The 20,145-nt window shown below is 45.4% G+C and overlaps 2 protein-coding genes across 2 annotated transcripts; one reads left to right on the forward strand and one right to left on the reverse strand.

Annotated features, from left to right (window-relative positions):
• Positions 1–601: 601 nt before the first annotated feature.
• On the forward strand, positions 602–17,981 carry Nost (Nostrin). The gene is made up of 9 exons (XM_076786994.1): positions 602–1,641; positions 4,757–5,293; positions 12,129–12,217; positions 12,347–12,426; positions 12,607–12,731; positions 13,627–14,097; positions 14,236–14,565; positions 14,653–14,805; positions 16,730–17,981. Exons 1-9 carry the CDS (start codon positions 664–666, stop codon positions 17,156–17,158), a joined length of 3,192 nt encoding a protein of 1,063 aa, XP_076643109.1. The 5' UTR covers positions 602–663; the 3' UTR covers positions 17,159–17,981.
• LOC143353583 (phospholipase A1) lies at positions 17,923–19,934 on the reverse strand. Its single transcript, XM_076787029.1, has 6 exons — positions 19,409–19,934; positions 19,219–19,322; positions 18,791–19,098; positions 18,452–18,547; positions 18,132–18,377; positions 17,923–18,063 (listed from the first exon to the last, which is right to left on the reverse strand). Exons 1-6 carry the CDS (start codon positions 19,898–19,900, stop codon positions 17,984–17,986), a joined length of 1,326 nt encoding a protein of 441 aa, XP_076643144.1. The 5' UTR covers positions 19,901–19,934; the 3' UTR covers positions 17,923–17,983.
• Positions 19,935–20,145: the final 211 nt, after the last annotated feature.

The raw sequence follows: 20,145 nt of genomic DNA on the forward strand, positions 1-20,145 counted from the left end.
GATTCGCAAGGTCGCCCGATGCTACGCGTATCGCTTCGGATCGGCGTCGGCGTCGCCGTGTAATCGGTCGACGAATGAGTCGGCAACGTTGACGGCGCGGCTGCGCGCAACCGGGACGGAGAACGTGGAAAACCGATAAATCGCGAAATTGGCACGGCAGAGGCGAGACCGATAGCCGCAGGTGCGTCGCGACGTTCGAAAGCGAGCGACCGTAGGCGGAAACGGTGGTGCAGGAGCAGTGTCGTAGCCGTAATTACGAATTTCGCGTAACGAGCTTCGAATCTGGAAGCGTCGTAACGTTACGCGACACCTTTGAATCTGTCGTCGTACCGCGTAACTTTCGCCGATGTTTCGAAACAGAAGCGGATAACAGAATCATCGCGGCGACACGCGACGTAGGCCGGTGCTCGCACACGACAACAGAAATGTCATTGACCGTTACCCACCGCGGAACGTTTACAAATTCGATGCCCGCAGGTAAATCGATCGATTCCCCGTGCTCACGCGGATAGACAGGATATTACGCTTCGATCGCGTTATCGGTCGCTATCGCGCGAACGTTACGACGTTATTGTTCGAGCGCGTTTCTGCCGCGGACGACGACGTTCGAAGTGAATCGCGATGCGGTGAGACGTAATCGAACGACCAGGGAAGAGGAAGAAAATGGAAGAAGTGAGACACGCGTGGGCCTCTCTGAAATCGGCTAGAATACTGTCGTCGTCGAACGGGAACGCGAACGTGTGCAACGACAGCAACTCGACGACGATCTGGTACGACGCCCCGGCGCCGGTGATAGTACACTGCCGTGACTTCTGCGACGAGAATCGAGGTATCGGCAAGCCGATCGAAGAACGATCGACAGTGTCCGCGATCGACGACGACCAGTCGGTGTCGCCGCGAGACCGCGAGCCCGTCTCGACGAGTCCCTCGGGAGATCGCGGAAAAACGGCCGTTTGCCAACGGGAAAAACGGCACAGGAACACCGTGGAACTGACCGCGGTCGCTTCGGTGAAGACCGACGAAGACGGTGTGCCGACGATCAGCTTCAGCTTCCTGCACACCGACGAGAAACCTCTGGCTCCCGACACGAACACATCAACGTCCGTGCCATCGGGCGTGGCCGACGACGCGGAGCAAACCGACTCGTCCCCGTCCTATCAACTGTACGACGTCCCCAGGAATTCGTACGTACCCGAGGAAATCGAAACCGAGAGCGAAACCACCAAAACTGAAATCGAATTCGAGAAAGTCGTAGAAAGTCGACGGGACGAAGCAGAAACGGCCGGCGAAGGTAATGGAATTCACGGCACGAACCGAGAAGAATTCAACGAGAAATCGACGAGAGGAGCGGTGACGCCCGACGATTCCGTCGATTCCGTCGATTCCGTCGATCGACCGCCAGTGAAAGCGAACGGACGAGCGACCGTGAAAATCGATTCGCCCGGCGACAGCGACAGGAACGGCCGAAACGATCGCGCGAAGAGATCGGTTAGATCGTTCAAGTCCGGCCGGAAAAGCTACGGCACGGAGGACAACGAGGAGTACGACGCAGGAATCGCCTCGATGTCCGGATCCTACTCGGATCCCGAGTGCTCGAACGACGCTCTGTCCACCGTGTCTCGCCGGATCCGGCGATCCAAGGTAGCTAAAGATGCGCGTGGCCAGGTCTCTTCGCGAAGGCGATCTCGAACAGGGCCCGGGAACCGAACGGAACATTTATTCCGAGCAACTGTTGCAAACGACCGAAATGTCCAAGGATCGCGTGGACTCGGGTAATCTATGGAATTTAGCATTAAGGGCCCGGGATAGTCACGCGACTTTTTAATTAATAATTTCCATTCACAGACGCAAGATCCGCCTTGGTCTTGATCCGACGGCTCCCAAGTCTGTGACTAAACTTGTCGCATTTGTTTGCTCTGTATTATCGATATTACGAATTCTGACGCCAGTGCTTCAAGTTTTTCGCTTTATTTCGCAGAGAATCAAGACAAAATCTAGCTGAATTTGTAGCTGGAGATACTTTCTAGTGCGCGCTGGTCTCGATTTCATCCAGAAAACTCATCCAATGGCAGAAATAATGCTTGGATTCCACGGCATGCGCATCGTCAATTTTTGGCCTAATTCGAACGCTTATATTACTAAATATCTGCATAATCTCGGCAGCCCCTGACCAGCGCGCACTAGATTGAACCTTCCTCTTTCGAACGAGCCCTTTCCCAGCGACAAAATATTTTTATTTAAGGACGAAAACTTGAGGCACGTGAAACCATTTTTTGACGGTAATGCAGTCACTCTACCTTATCGCGAATCTACGAAGACCGGGCCTTTAATCCCTGGGGAACCACGCGTCGTTGTTATGAACATCGTACCGACTCTCTAGGAAGTTTTCAAAATTGATTACACATGGTCAGATTATTAACCCTTAACGGACCAATGCTGTCGTATAATCGGCATGGCACTTTTACTTACTGGGTCCAATGCCGCGTATATGGTGGCAAAAATCATTTTATTATTTTGATCACTCTTATTGTTGTCCTATTTACATAATGAACGCGTTAAGCATTGTGGCAGGTCACTTCTGTGAATTTGTTTCCGCTTGTTATCTATGTTCCGTTATCTTTTGCCGTTTTTGTCTACCTGCACTTTTGTCCTCTTCGCATGCAAAATTCAGATTCATTTCACACAGTTGAGTTTATTATATTTTAGTTTGTTAATAAATTTTCACTAAAATGTAAATATTTTCTATACTCGATGGAAAAATGTTGGGTCCACATTTTCTCTTCGTATGGAAAATAGCTTGGACCTGGTAAACTTGAAATACTTCCGGACCGTTAAGGGTTAAGTGCGACGTGTCTTGATGACTTAGCAGAATTAGCAAATAGTCGGGTTGTTCGAAATAAAGGTTTATCGACACGCTAGGCGTTTCAAGAGCCGAACGGCGTCGATGCGACTGCGGTATACAAATCGGTTTTCGAGCCCTGTTCTTGGACGTCGTCGAGCGTTTCGTGTACAGTGACTCCCACTAATATTCGTACGCTCTTAAAAATCGCATAACTTTGTCAACATTGGACTGTACTACTTGAATTTTTTTTAGAAGTTAGAACAATTGGATCACTATATTACGTGAGAAAAATGTTTGATTAAAATTGCAATAGGTCGAAATTACAGAGAAAGTACTGAAAAATACTTTTTATGCGAGCTTATATAAAAAATTTAAAAAGTACGTTTTGTACATCTGTATCAATTATACATATCCTGAATATTTCATCTAAATCGGTCAACATTGCACCGAGCTACAAACGTTTAACGATGAAGACTTGAAAGTCGCAGATTTTTGACCTTCTCACGGAATTTCGCCCTTGTGTGATCATTTTGGAACATCTGCAGCTCATTGCAACGTTGACCGATTTTTATGAAATTCTCAGAATATGTATAATTCATCTACAAATCGTACTTTCTAAATTTTCAATGCAAGTCCACATAAAAATGTTGCAAAATACAACTTTTAGTATTTCCTCTGCACTTTCGACCAATTTTTGTAAAAAAATTTTTTCACTTTACGTAGTGATCCAATAGTTCTAACTTCTCAAAAAAATTGAAGCGGTATAGTCCAATATTGACAAAGTTATGCGATTTTTAAGAGCGTACGAACACTTATGGGACTGTGTCTGTACAGGGTGTAACAAAATTTGGTGTCATGGTATTGGCAGATGGTTGTACACCTTCGATCGGTGGAGATTTGTTAAAAGAAATTGCCGCAAAATTGGCTTTGACCTTGAAATTCAAGGTCAAATTTTTTTATGCTTGTGTCGCATTCTACTCGCCATGGGGACCAAACTTGTCAAAGGAAGCGTAGGTCGCAACTCAACCGTTCTCTTATAAAACAATGTTAAATATTTTAACGTCGTCTTCCGGTCCTCGGGTTTCTCATTCTTTGCCATAGGATAGAACCATCAAGGTTTATCGCTCTTAATAGTCGTGCTTGATCACCGGCTTCGATATGGCCACCGTTATTTCGTAAACAGAACGGATGTAAACAAATAGAGGACAGTAAACATCATAACTTTCAGATAACCACTGCCAATAATCACAATGTTTTCTGCTCTCTTGTGTAGCGAGTGTTAGACGTCAGTTATGCAAAGGAGAGGAAGAAATCATAACGTGCATCGTTATAACGTGTGCGTCAGATGCTTCATGCTATCGATGAAGCATTTGGAAATTATACCTTAGCTCGCAAACTATGCAGCAATTGAAATCACGAATCGAAGACGCTTTTCACCGTGTGCAGGTTATATCGAACATTTACGAAAAAGTTCGCAAAAATTTGGAAGAAAGACTAAGGATCTGTTCGCGTAATAATGGTGGCCATATCGAAGCCGGTGATCAAGCACGACTATTAAGAGCGATAAACCTTGATGGTTCTATTCTATGGCAAAGAACGAGAAACCCGAGTAACGGAAGACAAAAATATTTAACATTTAATATTAAATATTTAATATTTGAGTTGAAATATTTAACATTGTTTTATAAGAGAACGGTGGAGTTGCGACCTACGGTTCCTTTGACAAGTTTGGTCCCCGTGGCGAGTAGAATGCGATACAAGCATAAAAAACTTGACCTTGAATTGCAAGGTCAAAGTCAATTTTGCGGCAATTTCTTTCAACAAATCTCCACCGATCCGAAGGAGTACAACCATCTGTCAAAACAATGACACTAAATTTTGTTACACCCTGTACATGGGTGCGCGCGTCCGTAGTTACAGAAGCATCGGTTGGGTAAGGCGTGGGACAAAATGAGGAGTTGGCTGCGCGACGAAACCACCAGGATCAACGAGGTGGTGAACAAACACGCAAGACTGCAGGCGGTCGGGGCCCTCGCCGCGGAGGCCGGGCCACCGCCGAGCATCCCTAACATCCCTAACATCCCGAGCATCAAGTGCGCGTCCTACGACCTGACCAGGGCGACGGCGAGGGACACGGGTTCGATCACGAAGGTCGAGGAGTTCGGCATGGCCTCCGTCACCGAGGAGACAATCGAGGCTCGTTCTCCCGAAAACGGAGCCGGTCCGAGAAAACTGCATAGCAGCGCGGAAGATCTGTTGGACGGTTCTGGACCGGTGTCAGTTCGCGCGTACAGGCCCTGTTCCGACGCGGAAAACGAGGAGGCGGACGACGAGACCGGCGAGACCAAAGATCGCGCTCGAAAAGTCGGCCCGATTAAGAGGAGAATGCTGGGGTCAATCAGAGGGTTAATGGCCTCCACTCATCTGCTTCACGTTCACGAGACCGAAGAGGTATATCATCGTCGTTCTACTTCGTTCCGAATCGCGAATTGGCACCCGCAATTGCGTACAATTGCGCGTCAACCGTCTCTCGCTCTCTCGATCGAATTTCTTTCGCTTCTCAAGACCTGTCGCGAGCCGAAATTTCCACGATCTTACCGACGCTTTCGGTTCTGCCGTTTCTCTTCTCTCTCCGAAGCCCGATGGAACCGTGCTCGTCCGTGCCTCCGGGGACCCCGGCAAACGTAAATACTGTTTCGAGCAACTATCAAAGCATGGAAAGTGTGGGAAAGTTGGGCGGAGAAAATAACCGACTTTGTTTCGCGCGCGCTCGTCCGCGAGTGTTTCTATGCTCGCACCCGTACCCGTACTCGCGTAGGTAGTAGGTATGTACGACGAGCGACAACGCTTCTCCGTGTTTCTTCGCCGATCGAAAGATACCGCGTTGCACTTTGATCGCGGCTGGCGATGCTGCGTTCTCGAATCGGAAAACCGGTGAAGGATGCACCGCGCGGTACGGTCGATCCGGCTACGGGATCGTGCTCGTAAATTCGAAATCGCTTCGAGTCTAACGTGCCGAATACTGCTTTCGCTCCGCGAAAAGGCTATCGGCCTCTCGGAAACGCGTACAGTTTTCGCTTTTTCGCGACGGCCCGCAAAAGTCCGCTCTCTAGAAAGCCGCGCGAATTTCCTCGCTGCGTTTTCGTTGCGTTTTGCCGCGTTCGGCGAGTATCGGTAGAGCCGGAGACTTTCCTCGCGAGATAATCGCTCTCTCAAGAACGCGCATAAAATCGCAAAATTCATCGTAACACATCACTCAATAAGTCTCCGGTCTAACTAAGAAAAACAAATTTTTACTCATCAACATACTCTCCTTCAAGAGTGATACATTCATTCCAACGCTCCTCTAACTTTTCGATGCCCTTTATGTAGAACGATTTGTCTTTGCTCTGAAAATAAGCCTCAGTTTCGGCGATCGCTTCTTCATTTGAGCCAAATTTCTTTCCCTCGAGCATCTTTTTCATGTCTGCAAGAAGCCAGTAGTCGCTGGGCGCCAAATCTGGAGAGTACGGTGGGCGGGGAAGCAATTCAAAGCGTAATTCATCGAATTTAACCATTGTTTTCATCGACTTGTGACACGGGGCATTGTCCTCGTGAAACAGCACTTTTTTCTTTTGCATGTGTGGGGCCGTTTTTTCTTGATTTCTGCACTCAATCGATCCAATAATGCCATGTAATATTCACTATTGATGGTTTTGTCTTCCTCAAGATAGTCGATGAACAAAATTCCATGCGCGTCCCAAAATACGGATGCCATAATCTTGCCAGCCGACTTTTTAGTTTTTGGTCACTTTGGACTACTTTCACCGGTTGCTGTCCACTCAGCTGTCGATCTTTTTGATTCAGACGTGTAGTGGTGGATCCATCTTTGATCCATTGTCACATACCGACGCAAGAAATCCTTTTTATTTCGCTTGAACAGCTCCAAACAGCGCTCTGAATCGTCGACGCGTTGTCGTTTCTGGTCCGGTGTGAGCAAACGCGGCACCCACTTCGAAAGCAAGTTGCGCATGCCCAAATTTTCATGTAAAATTGTAAAGACACTACCTTCTGATATCTTCAAGGTGTCAGCTATCTCACGCAACTTCATTTTACGGTCTTCTAAAACTATTTTGTGGACATTTTTTATGCTTTCCGGAACAACTGCCGATTTCGGGCGACCAGAGCGTTCTGCATCATCGGTGCTTGTACGAGCGCGTTTAAATTCAGCATACCAGTCAATAATAGTTGATATCCCTGGTGCAGAGTCCCCAAAATGCTTATCAAGCCACTGTTTGGCTCCAACAGTATTTTCCCCCATCAAAAAACAGTGTTCAATCAACACACGAAATTCCTTTCTATCCATTGTCTTGTAAATTACAAAACTGGGGTCACTAAAACGACTGCAACCTCTAAACTGGCGGTCAGAATGCCATGAAATTTTGACACGTACTGTTCGAAGGTTAGTACTACCCGGAAATCACGTGGGTCTGTCAACAATGTTGCCATATATATGTCCGACCGGGGACTTATCGAGTGATGTGCTACAATGGAAAGCGCCGGCAACTTGGAACGTACGCAGCCGGGGCGATAGTACCCGCGACCTCTGCGATTTCACCGTGTCCCGTGAACCCGACTAGAGGAAGTCGGGGAAGTCGGTCGAATCGTGTCGAGTCGAGTCGTGTCGAGTCGAGCAGGGTAAAAGGGAAAGGAAGAGTCGCTGCCGTTCTATCCGGACATCGCTTTCCGACTTTCGTCGCATCCAAAACGTTTCCGAACCAGTCGGCCTGGACTCGAAAATTCTCACGATATCGATCTTGTTGGAATTGATTTCACAAATGTGACAGCCAACTTGAAGTTGTACGCGTAATTGCGGGCGACAAAAAATAATTGACAAATCGACTTATTACACTCTCAAAATGAACGGCCCAATTATTGAAGTAGATGTCTATTTTCATTCAGCTACACGGCGTGTTCGGTACACGACAATGTATCATCACATCTGTATTTATTCCCTTGCATAGAAAAATAGCAATGCTACTGATACACCATTAATTGGTGTTAAGTATTAACGATTTCGGTTTATTAAAACATTGTCGGCAAAACTCGGTATTCAAGGAACCCATTTGTTGGAATTCATTTCATAAATGTAGAACAGAATGAATCTATCATTTCTTTAGAAGGTAGGATCGATTGAACCGGCTCTTGACCTGTGTATGCATACATTGCATCTACATATACATTGCATGTTGTCCCCGGCATGGGACCCTCGATCTTCAGTTCTTCATATTCATTCTCTTGTGTTTCATTCGTAACGTTTCTCTCGAAGGATAAAGACGTGTCTTGCAACGTGCTTCCAGAGAAGCTGTTCAAATATCAATTCTATTTCATATTTCATTAAAGAGTGTGCTTTTATACCCATATTCCAATAGGTCTCGGTTCTATCTGTACGCGGTGGTCTCGAACGGTTATTTCTGGCACTGTTCCGCGACTTTGTCCGGTTTACGTTTTTACCGATGTCGAATCCAGCTGGCCACGCGACAAGTTGAACGATCGGATCACCGTTGGCTCGGCCAGCTAGATTTTCGAAACTCGAACGAACGCGAGAACCTGTCCCGAAAACTGTCGAGGTCAAGTTTACGCGGCTCATTGAAAACTTTCTTCTCGGTGGTTGTTCGATTGCGCGCCAGCCAGGAAACGTTTATCGGTGGAGATCCCCTCGCTCGCAATCTCGTCGATCTCTGCAAACTCGAAGGACATTGACGCTCGAGCGTGGGAGGAAGATCGGTGCAACGCGCCCGTACAGGCGTGCACCACCTGTTGCGCACCGTTTGTCAGCCATTTGTGTCGCGTTGACCTTTAGGTCGCGATCTGCAGTCGATACAGATGCCACGTATCCAATCCCTCCCCCCCCCCCTGCTTCGCATGGCGAACGATCGTTTCTTTTATCGTTTGCGCAATCGCCAGTGTCGTAAACAAGATTTTTTCCTGCTTGCGAGATTCGTGCACGCGTTCGTTCGTATCGTTTATCTGGTACACGTTTAATCGCGAAACGCACCGATGGAGCGAAGCGTGCGGTTCTTTGTTCGTTACGGGGACTGGAAGCAATTTCTTTCGGCAATCGTTCGAATTCGTCGGGAGTCGAGCGTCGCTCGTTCACCTTCGGTCGGGTTCGAATTTTACGAGAACCGAGCAAGGCACGCCGATTTCGCCGTAACACCGCGAAAAGGTGTTGCGTGCGACCAATGACATTTTCGAACACGTTTCCCTCGATCCGGTTGCCCACCCGACAAAAATATGAGATATTTCACGTTCGAGAGACGTCGCGTAACTCGTCGAAATCCAGATTTCGAGCAGTAGTAAAAATGAACGATTTTTAGACTACCGCGGCGGCGACCGGTTTAATTACCGAGAATACCGGTTGTCGTTTTCACATAACAACCATACAGATTTTCAATTAACGTTTCGACCAGTAATTCCTTCGCGACTTCGACTCGAACCGATGCCGAACCGATCGAATTACCGATTCGTTTACAGCTTACGGGTTCTCTCTGTGTACGCCCTTTTCGAATACGATAATTGCCCGTGACGTGTACGCGTCAAAGGTTTCGGTTTCGATCGATCGCGTTACTCTTCGTCGCTTCCACAAAAGTGATGAGCGTCGCGATCGAGGTTTGTTGATGTTTACTATCGGCTTATGCTTGGTCCTAGCACACACGATTAGGACGCAAGGGATTTCGGAGGTGTTTTCAAAAACCTGTAATCCACGTGTCGGCATCGCTCGTTAAATTGTAAGACGAAAAATATGTGTACCGCACAGAGCTGACTCGTGATAACGTCACCGGCGCGTGACAAGAAAAGACACATAGACTCGGCGCAATCGTTATTACGTGACCGTATAATGATGAATGTTTTATCGCATTAATTCGCGCCTCCTAAATGTAACCCTGAACCGAAATCATGGATAATAGTCGAAGGCGAATACTTTGCTCTTCGTCGTACAAGTAAGAGAGTCAGCTGATACGTGCAATTGGAAATCGTGGGCTTTTTTTTTTATTTAGGAAATCTCATGTGAGATTTATTACAACATAATGCTTAGAACAGAGTATTACGAAGTGCAATAAAACCTTACCCAAATAATGCACGAATAATTGTGACGCATATCAGCGTCAATACATTGGGAAAAAATACCTGTCATGTGCGCACGCCGCGGATCCGCGTTTCATATAAATATTTATATACTGACAATTTATACAACATAAGTAACGTTTATTTCAACATTTGGAAACTAAAAATATGGCTGTCATGAAAAATACTTATCAGATTCTAACGGTAGACTCGAAATTTGGTTAGCGGCGAACGTGTTAACAATAAACTACCGAACCAGTCAAAATGACTGGTGGATGATTTCTTCTTTCACGATTACTGAAACTATGAAAACGTTTTCACGAGACATTTTTTAACCCTTTGCACTCGAGTGGTGACGCTGAAGCACCACTAGCAATTCTTGTGGCATTATTTCAAAGAAATTACAAAAAATGTTACAAATATTTTGTAACATTTTCCACGATTTTCGACTTAAAATCGCACTTTTAATCGTTTATAACTCGTAAACGAATTAACCAATATCGATGAAATTTTCAGCATGGAAAACACATTCTTTAAATTTTCATTACAGGCTCAGATAAAAAAGCCGAAAAAACCATCTTTTACTATTTCTTTTGCGATTCCGACCAATTCAAATTTAAAAAAAAAATTTTTTACACCTCGTCTAATAAGCCAATCCTTCTAACTTCTCAATAACATTCAAGTCATTTGATCTAATTTTTAAAAAGTTATGTTGTTTCAAATAGTGTGGACTCAGTTTTGCTCCTCACTGTATCTCTTCTTTGGAGTACATGCTACCATAAAAATCGTACGAAACCCGAGCAAATTCAATCTTGCTGTTATCATAAAAGGATATGTCTAAATCACGTTTAGGGTACGGTAGTTCTAGTGTTAAGGGGGCCGGCAGGCATTTGGCCTTGACTGTCACGCTATGTTACGCTGTGCCTTTTTTCCTAGACATTTTACGTCTCAAATAAGTAAGCAATCAATTAAAAATGCATACCACCGTGTTTGTACATGTCTTTGCTACGTCTGTACGGAGCCTTTTTTTCGATACGAACACTAAATCTCTCGAAATGAAGTGAATCTCTCAGCGGCAGCCATCTTGTGACGTCATACTTGCTTCAGAATTCGAATTTTCTGCCGAATATTACAAATTACTCCAGGATGAGGTAGAAATTCGCAATTTGGGCTCCATACAGACGTAGATTGGACTTTTAGGAAACACAATTGACCGCTTCTAAACTGCTCATTGCAATATTGAAGCGACAGTTTGTCTAGATTTTGACCCTTGCATACGTATGTGGATTTCAAACGTCAGACTCGCGCGTTCGACGCGCCTACCGTTTCACGATCTCGCACGGTATTCCTCGCGCAGTGGAGAACCGTTTTTACCGTTCTCTCTTATCGATGTTATCGGGAAACCGTTTCTTTTTCTTTCCGAGGATTCCGCGAGCTCGGAATCGTTCCCGTTCTCTCGCGGAACGTTCGCCTCGAACGAAAGAAACGTATCGTCGTTATCGTGTCGGATCGATGAGAGCTTCGGTTCGCAGCTCGAACGTTTGGCGAATCTTCCTCGAACAGAATAGAGAAAAGCGACGTGGAAGCGATTCTCGGATGGCGTGACTCGGGGATTTGACGCGGGAAAGTAAACGTCTCGCCGAGCGGCATCAGCGCGAACGCGTACCGAGAATCGATTCTGCCTTTCTCCGGTCACGACCGAGCTCGAGGCTCTGGAAAAGTTGAATTTTCATTCCTTCGGCTCGGTCAAGATCGTCGTAAATCGGATAACCTGTGCCCGGGGGGCTGTGTCCCGTCTCGAACGGAGCGGAAACGAGACAGAGATATCGGCGGCCGAGTGAAACGGAAGCTTGTACACCGTAAATTTCTCGTTTCCTCGACGCGAGACGCGAGACGCGCGACCCGACGTCTGTGATGCTTCTCCGGAAGGAGAAGGTGAAGCCGCTGAAAGAAATGCTCATAATTCATTCGCGGGACATTAGAAATGTTGCATCTCGCGAGCCACGATGCGTGGTTACCGCTATTCCCAACGTTCCCCTTAAGTACCGCGATTATTCAACCGTAGAACGAGCTCTGTGCCTGTCCGGGACTTTCTTGTCGAAAGTGGACAGGCGACGAGAACGGAGGGACACGAAGATGGGCGCGTGATTTATCGATACGCGTCGCTTTCTGGTTGCAGGGAGGGCAAGGCGGGTTCGAGGATGTGCGAAGGTACGTCAAGCAGGGCGGCGATTTCTGCAAGGAGCTGGCAGCTATTCTTCACGAAAGGTAACACCATTCTCGCGTTGTATAGTGTGAAAAAACGTATTCGCGACTGGGGAACCTACGCGCGATACGCGTTTCGAAACCGTTCGCATCTCGATAGGATGAGTCTGTATTATATTTCACGGGTTTCAGAGCGGAGCTGGAAGCAACGTACGCCAAAGGACTCTCGAAGCTCAGCAACAAGCTGACGAAAGCGTGCGCGAAGGACCAAGGTACGTGTCGTGGTCGTCGACGATTTTCGGACAAACGATTCGATTTCACGAAACGATCGGTATCCATTAGACGGGCCTGTGCGCGACGGTATCCACGCGATACCTATATAAAGCCCGAGGATGCGATCAATTTGCATTCGAATAATTACTCGGTGACCAACGCGGTGTTTCGTAACGCAGGTGGAAATAGCAGCGGAGGCGTGAACGAGGCATGGAGATGCATCGGAGAGGAAATGGAGGCTGCCGCGGAAGCACACAGGGTATGGAGCATCACGCTCAGCGAGCAGCTCGCCAAACCGATCCGGGTAAGTTTGATTCGTCTCGATATCGATGGGACGACCGAGGTCAAGTCAGAGATGATGCTCGACCTTGCGATCCGCGTCGATCGCAACACGCGGCACCGAGAAAAAAGGAGGTCGGCTCTCGGTAGATTTAGCGTTGTTTAGCGCGGCAGGTACGTATCGTCGAGCAACCAGCTCGAACTCTGTGCGCAGGAGTTACCGTCTCCTCGCCGACAATTATTTCATCGACAATCGTTTCACCTAACTTCGCCGACAATATTAACTCACCGACATTTTCAGATCACCGTCAGTTATTTCCCCGGCAGTTATCTCACCAATAGTCATTTCATCCGCAATCATTTCATCGACAAAAGGTTTCATTGATACCGAATTTCACCGTCAATAGTTTCAACGACAATTTATAATTGAGCCGTTTGTCTTGAAAGAGGGTCTTGACCTGTGTATGCATACATTGTATCTACAATCTACAGTTAATATACATACAGTACAGTGCAGTTAATGTACATTGTATATTGTCCCCGGCATGGGTTCATATTGGATTGTTGCTCCTCTGTTTCGATCTCTAGTGTTTCATTCGTAACGTTTCTTTCGAAGTGTAATAGACGTGTCTCACAACGTGCTTCTATATAGAGAAGCTATTCAAATACAAATTCTATTTCATATTTCATAATAGAGTGTGGTTTTATTATATACCCATACTCCAATACCATTTGTCGGGGAAATGACTGTCGATGAAATAATTGTCGGTGAGTTGAGCACAGACGCGCAAAAGTCTCGTAGAATTTTGAAGGTCGATCGACTAGGACCTGTAGGACTACCGTGGACATTTTTTGTACCGTCTCTGGTAAATCCGAAATGGTACGGAGGAGGCGTTAACGAGGCGTTCGGGCATTCGCAGGTGGGAGTAGCGGAGGCTCAGGGCCGCTCGAGGAAGTCGATCGAGAACGCGGTCGACAAAGCTGGAAAATCTCTGCACGAGTGGCGCAACATCGCCGCGAAAAGTAAAAAGCAAAGTTTCGCTTGCGCTCGGGAAAACGAGAGGTTGCAGGACCTGGCGAGGTTGCAGTCGATCAGCCAGAGCCAGCAGAGCAACAACAAATCGTCGAGCCATCATCACCACATGACGGAGAAAGAGGCTAGCAAGCTCGAGGCGAGGAGGAGAAAGGCCGAGGACTCGTCCCGTAGGGCGGACACGGAGTTCTACACGGTGAGCGTGAGAGCCGAGAGAGCCAGGCTCGAGTACGAGAGCACGGTGAGAAAAGGTGCGAAACAGATGGAGCTCCTCGAAGAGGAACGATCGAGCGCTCTCAAGGATCTCGCGAACGTTTACCTGGCGCACCTGCAGGCGCTCGCACCTCGCTTGCAACAGGTGATTGCTCCCTCTCCCTCTCTCTCTCTCTCTCTATCTTTCTCTCTACTCCACTTTTTCATTCGCTTTCACGATCGGTCCCCGACCTTGAGCAAGACTTTGACACCTCTCTTCTCTTTTTATTTTCACGTCTCGCAGAGCACCGACCGTTTGATCACGCCCGTGCGCAACTGCAACGTGTCCCACGACATCGAGATTCTCAAGAATCTCATACGAAGAGTCGAGAGCAACGACGCCTGCAACTCCGAGCAACTACTGCCCGACTTCTACGCCGAGCACGTTACCCTCGCGATGAACAGAGATCGGCGAAAACAGGCGCTGGTCAGGGTGCTACATCTGATCAGACAGGACCTGGAGCGAGAAAGACGCGGCCGCGAAGGTCTCGAAACTCTTCACAGAGCTTTCGTCTCGACGCCCGCGTTCGCCGCCGACGAGAGCACGCAGAACGTCACGGATAAGTTGCATCACGTATGTTATAGTCCACCGTTGTTTTTCCTCTTTGTGTTGATTTCTCGCGATCATCGCAAAATTGATTCTTTTTACCAATTCCGACAGATGCGCTCCATGCTGTTGTACCTGGAGGCAGCGAGGTACAAAGTGGGGGGGACGCTTGCGGAAGTGGAAGGCAGCAAACGAGGCAAGCATCCCTTGGCGGAACATATTCTCGTCTCGAGGGACAAGCAAGGTCTGCAGCAGAGCGTCCTTAAGGTGAGCGCAACCTTCAGGTCTATCTGTTGCAATTTCTGTCGGAGCATGTTTGAGCCGTTTACTTTGAAAGTGGCCTAACTTCACGTATACTGAAATTGAGATATTTAAGGGTTTGTGTTACTATAAAATTAAAAATGTACGTATAGGATACCAATGTGTCATGCTGCTCAAGTGTATCTAAAAGAGTTAAATTTACAGTTCCTATTAAAATAATAGCAATTATTAAGTGAATAATATGTGTTTTCTTACCAAAAATGGAGTTAAGCCGCTTCCAAAGTTAAAAACCAGATTAGTTATAAAATTTGAAAGAGCCCGAGTCCATTCGACATAATTTAAAATGCTTCAAATTGAAAAAACAATACTCAATTTACTTTATATATCTTTACAACACTTCAGAAACACAATTTATGCAATTCAGGACATTTTCTAACTACATAAATTACATAACAATTTACTGCTCATCTACATTTTGTGTATGCGGAAGGGATTCGAAGAAGTCATGGTGCTCCGGTGGTATGTATCCTAGTAAATCCATCATGTCCTTGTATTTCGCTGTTGTAATTCGTCTTATATTTTTCTAAAGTCGTGTCAATACAATATCTTCGAACTTTCTTGGTCTACCACGAGGTGGTAATAAATCCAGGATTTTAAATTTTGCATTCTCATCCATTGATATCTTGTAGAAAATTTTATATGGTTCATCTCTCAAAAAACGTATCCAGCATATTTTTAACCAATTTATTGTTTCTGGATTGGACCAATGAATATATAGTTACTGAAGGCCGATTCAAGGGCAGAAACTACTTTGAACATTTTCACGACGAAAAAAGGAAACCCTGGTACACGGGGAAAAATTTATCTCGAGAAATCATTGTGACCATTAACAGAATTAGATCTGGTCATTATAGTGTTAACTTCTCTCTAGCTAAAATCAATGTGGTAAATAACCCTGATCATATTGATCACGTCTTATGGTAATGTCCTCTATATGACACACAGATTGAAATTTATATATAACCTGAGATTATGGGGTTGTTTTCTTCCCATGTTGTGTAATGTACTACTCCACAGATCTATACACAAACACTCTATGTAAGATTTTATGTTCCTTCCTGAAAGATTGTGGATTGTGTATATAATGTCACCATCACGTCCATTATCAATTAAGCGACTCCAACTGATATGTATCTATTACGTTACCTTCACATTAGTATAAGGTTATTATTGTAATATTATGTATGTAATGCAGACTGCAGAATAACCTCTCATCGGAGGTTACAACTGTACAGTAAAAAAAAAAAAAAAAAATAATGGATTGGACTTAGGCCAGTTTCAAAGTGATGGTTTTAAGTACTGAACCAACCTAACCATCCCCAAAAACTGTGGTTAAGTATGATTTTACAATTGCAGCATTATGAGCTAGGCAGCCATCATGTTGCAAATACATATCTTCTTTGATGTTTTCTGGGATCTCTTGCAACAATGTTGGAAGTTCATATCGCGACAAATCTATGTATCGATGCGCTGTTAATATTCATAATAATATTAAAGTTTACCTCTAAATGCGAGGCGTTGCTATTGCGTACCGTCGAAATATTTCAAATATCCTGGCAATTGATTCATGGCGATATTATCTTTCAAGGTCATCTGAAAGTCATTGTACAGCAGGTCGTTGAATTCGTTTCGACGTCGTCTACAATATTATGAAGTTAAAAATACCCAGTTCCGTTAAAAGATACGACAGCGACCTTGATTTTTTTTTAAATTTAAAATATTGCAATTTCTTGTCGGTTAAATACTGATTAACTTTGGTAAGAAACATTTTTCTGTCCGACCATCCGAAAAATCGTGGGGACTAATTCGCGCCGCACCCTGTATAAAGAGAAGAATAAACCAGTAACCAGTGTATTTCTATTGTTGTCAGGTTCCTTCTTGGGCAAAGAACGAATCGTTTGAGTTTCAAGACGACCAAGACGAGATAGATGTTCACCTCGCGAAGGATCACGAGACCGAGAGCCGCGATTGGGCCGACAGGACGGCCGGCGACGGGAACTCCGAGAATCCGCCCGACGAAGACGACTTCAGCGACTTCGACGAGTTCAGCAGCCACTCCGAGGACAATAACAATCAAGAGGTCGACGGTGCTGCCGAGACCACCGGTAAAACCGACGCCACCACGGCGGAACAGTGCAGGGCGATCTATCAGTATTCGGCGAATCTGAACGACGAGCTCAGCTTGAATCCTGGGGATCTGATAACGGTGCATCAGAAGCAACCGGACGGCTGGTGGATAGGCGAGTGCAGAGGACGGACTGGAATATTTCCAGCCACTTACGTGCAAGTTATTCATTGATCCACCGACGACACGAGATCTTGTTCGGTTCTCTTCTTGATTCCTTGCCCCTGAGCGGCCAACAACCGCCGCTACACGGAGATAAGAACCTTGCACTGTTACGATCCATCGATCAAAGTCGATCGAGAACCTACCAAAGCACACTTGAATCTCAAGTGTGACGCGCGTTTCGTTAAACGTCAACCTTGACTGGTTAGAATAACATTTCTACTTAAATCTAGTGTAGGGTATAGACTTTGACCATTTTGTATAGCCGAGGCTTGAATCGCGACGAGGACAAAAAAAGAAAAGAATGATACTTTACGAGTCCGGTAACGACTGCCGACAAAAACGGATACGCGTTGATTACGTGTCGAATAACGTTATCGAAGTGCCAATGAAATGCATACGCGACCGACTATGCGCAACGCACAAGAAAATATTTCGAATACAACGAACTGTTATTATGGTACTTGCTGTTTTTTTTTTCTTCACGGTCTACGCCTTGTAATATAGAATTAATTTATAGTATTAATAGGACATAGGGAATCGCGTCGACGAATCGCCGCTAGTTTTACGTTAAAGTACAGTTGGTTTCGAGTCACTATGCTATAATGTAAACGTACCGGAGGATCAACGGCCACAGTGCTTTTTCATTTACTCGGATCTTTTTTTTCTCGTGAGATCACAGCACACGTGTACCCACACCGTGAACCGTTCTATTCTCCGGATCGAAATTGTAAATAGCATCTGGAACGAATGATTTGTGCAGGATATGCAACGAGTAGCGAAAGTAAAGAGCATTTATTTATAAATGGTTAATACATGTTAATTCAATGATAAATATCAGTCGTAAATTTCGTTCTCATTGTCCTTCTCCATCTGCGCGATAGCTTCGATCGCTTCGACCGCGTTAGTATCGTTAACTGAAAGAGAAGTGAACGTGTCTGTAAAATTGTACAGTTTTGTGTTCGACATGCGAGCAACAACTTACGACAAAATGGTATGGAGTTCGATGTGGCAACGAAGAATGTTCCACGCTGCGGATAATTGATCGCGTTTATACCCATTTCGGTGCAGACGTTTCTGGTGCAACGTTCCGTCTCTATCGCGATAAGATTTCGATACGATAAATCCCAGGGATGCGCCCAAAACGTACAATTATGCTTAATGTCGGATATTAGAGACTCAATCAGATAGATGTACGAACGTCCGTGACTACAGATAGAATTACTGATCGCTGGAAAGAATTTGGTCGTTTTATCGAGATGTGTATTTGGAAACATGGCAAACAATTTCGGAGTTCGTGCTCACCTCGAACAGGAAGCGGTAAATATCGGTAATACGAAGTGTCTATTTTGGTACAGCCGGGCTGGCTTTTTCCACCGTTCGGATAGAAATCGGTGTGGCCTGATCGAGGAAGAGTATAATGAAGCATGACTAAACGAGGGTTAAACTTCACCTTCCTGGACCAAAAATTTTGCACGTTTACTCAACTTCAAACACACACAACTTTTGAACCGGTGAATTCCTCACGTTAAAACTTAGATTTCCGGAATTTTCTCGTCGAAATCCACAGGATTGTGTAAAGAAAAGTGCAAAATTTTTAATCCCGGAAAACGAAGTTCAGCTCGAAACGAGAGATTGTACAACCTATTGGATCCGGTAAGCCCAATCCAATCCGGGAGAGCAATTTGCCATTGGTGTGTATGATGTCTACGAACGGTGCATCGGATTTGTGAAGCTTCACCGCTGGATCAGCGTTCTTGAAACAAGGCTGGGCAGGATCGAGTCCTGTTATTCTTTGCACTGTCCATTTGCTTCGTCTTTTCTTCAGCTCCTTCGCAGCGAATCCACAAATATGTGCCCCGAGACTGTGGCCCACCAAATGTAAAGGTCCCCAGTTGTTACTCTGAGGAATACTTCCGGCGTCCGTCGCATTTTCTATATGCTCTAAAAATCTTTGTCGAAAGGAAATGAAGCCTTACAATAGAGAATATTATCATGCCCGGCCGATTTTATAGTCGCACAATTATTATTGGTGGAAAGAACAAAAAAAAAAAAAATAACGAAGCGGAAACCTTGCAATTTGATATCCCACTATTCTTGTATTAACTGCAGCTTTGTAATAATTCCAAGTATTGCCGCCGCTGCTCCAGTCGACGACTACAACGTTCACATCACCCTGAACAGTATCATATAATACATACGTGTTATACAGATTTGATTTCAATCCGATTACGGAGATAACGTGACGATTCGAGAACTAACCCATTGGAGAAACGATTTCTCGAGATCGCTGATCCACGATTCTTGTCCGTGTGATAAAAATCCATGTACAATTATAATCGTTGGACGATCGACTCGAAAGTCTGTCCACTCTAAACCGAACTGTTTTCCAATGATCACCTGAACACGTCGCGGTTGATCCCTCGAAGTCAATAAAAACTTGACGTCCAAGGCATCGGTTCCGTTTGGTTTGTTTATGAAAAACCACTCCAAAGCTGTCGCGAATGTTGTACCCAAACCAAGACAATCGACTTGCTTCGGCTTGGATTCTTGTGGAGAATCTACAAGAGCCGAAGAAGTGGAAATCGTATAAATAAACTCCGACAAATTTCTCGCGTAACCGGTCCATGAATTTTTAACTACATTTGTAGCGTTTACATTTCTACCGATACTTCCGTTTGTATAATTAAACAGCAGACTATGCGCTGCGAAAACCGGAAAGAGTTTAACCAACACCGTCAGAAAGGACACCATTTTCCTTGAATACCATTTGACACTGAACTCATAGCGCACGCGGACATACTACTTTCGATCATCCAACGATCGTTGATATAAACAAAATTCAAATTTCTTGACCTAACGATAACATCAGAGGTTACATCACGAATTTCAAAGAGAATACATTTTTTCAGACTGCTTTCGGTATTGCCGCAACGGACCAATCCGTTCGTTGCGTACTCGAACAGAAAAAATACTGTTAATGTAACGTATAATATTTG

The sequence above is a fragment of the Halictus rubicundus genome, chromosome 4 (assembly GCF_050948215.1).
Source record: "Halictus rubicundus isolate RS-2024b chromosome 4, iyHalRubi1_principal, whole genome shotgun sequence".
Classification (NCBI taxonomy): domain Eukaryota; kingdom Metazoa; phylum Arthropoda; class Insecta; order Hymenoptera; family Halictidae; genus Halictus; species Halictus rubicundus.

Bases quoted from the DNA above. Each gene is read 5' to 3' on its own strand.
- LOC143353583 (XM_076787029.1), bottom strand. From the start codon at position 19,900: ATGGTGTCCTTTCTGACGGTGTTGGTTAAACTCTTTCCGGTTTTCGCA. The intron at 19,099-19,218 runs GTTTCCGCTTCG...CTTTCGACAAAG, and splicing joins GTGGGATATCAAATTGCAAG to ATTTTTAGAGCATATAGAAA. The intron at 18,548-18,790 runs GTTGTACAATCT...TTCCTCGATCAG, and splicing joins GGGCTTACCGGATCCAATAG to GCCACACCGATTTCTATCCG.
- Nost (XM_076786994.1), top strand. From the start codon at position 664: ATGGAAGAAGTGAGACACGCGTGGGCCTCTCTGAAATCGGCTAGAATA. The intron at 1,642-4,756 runs GTAGCTAAAGAT...GCGCGTCCGTAG, and splicing joins GCCGGATCCGGCGATCCAAG to TTACAGAAGCATCGGTTGGG. The intron at 12,427-12,606 runs GTACGTGTCGTG...TTCGTAACGCAG, and splicing joins AGCGTGCGCGAAGGACCAAG to GTGGAAATAGCAGCGGAGGC.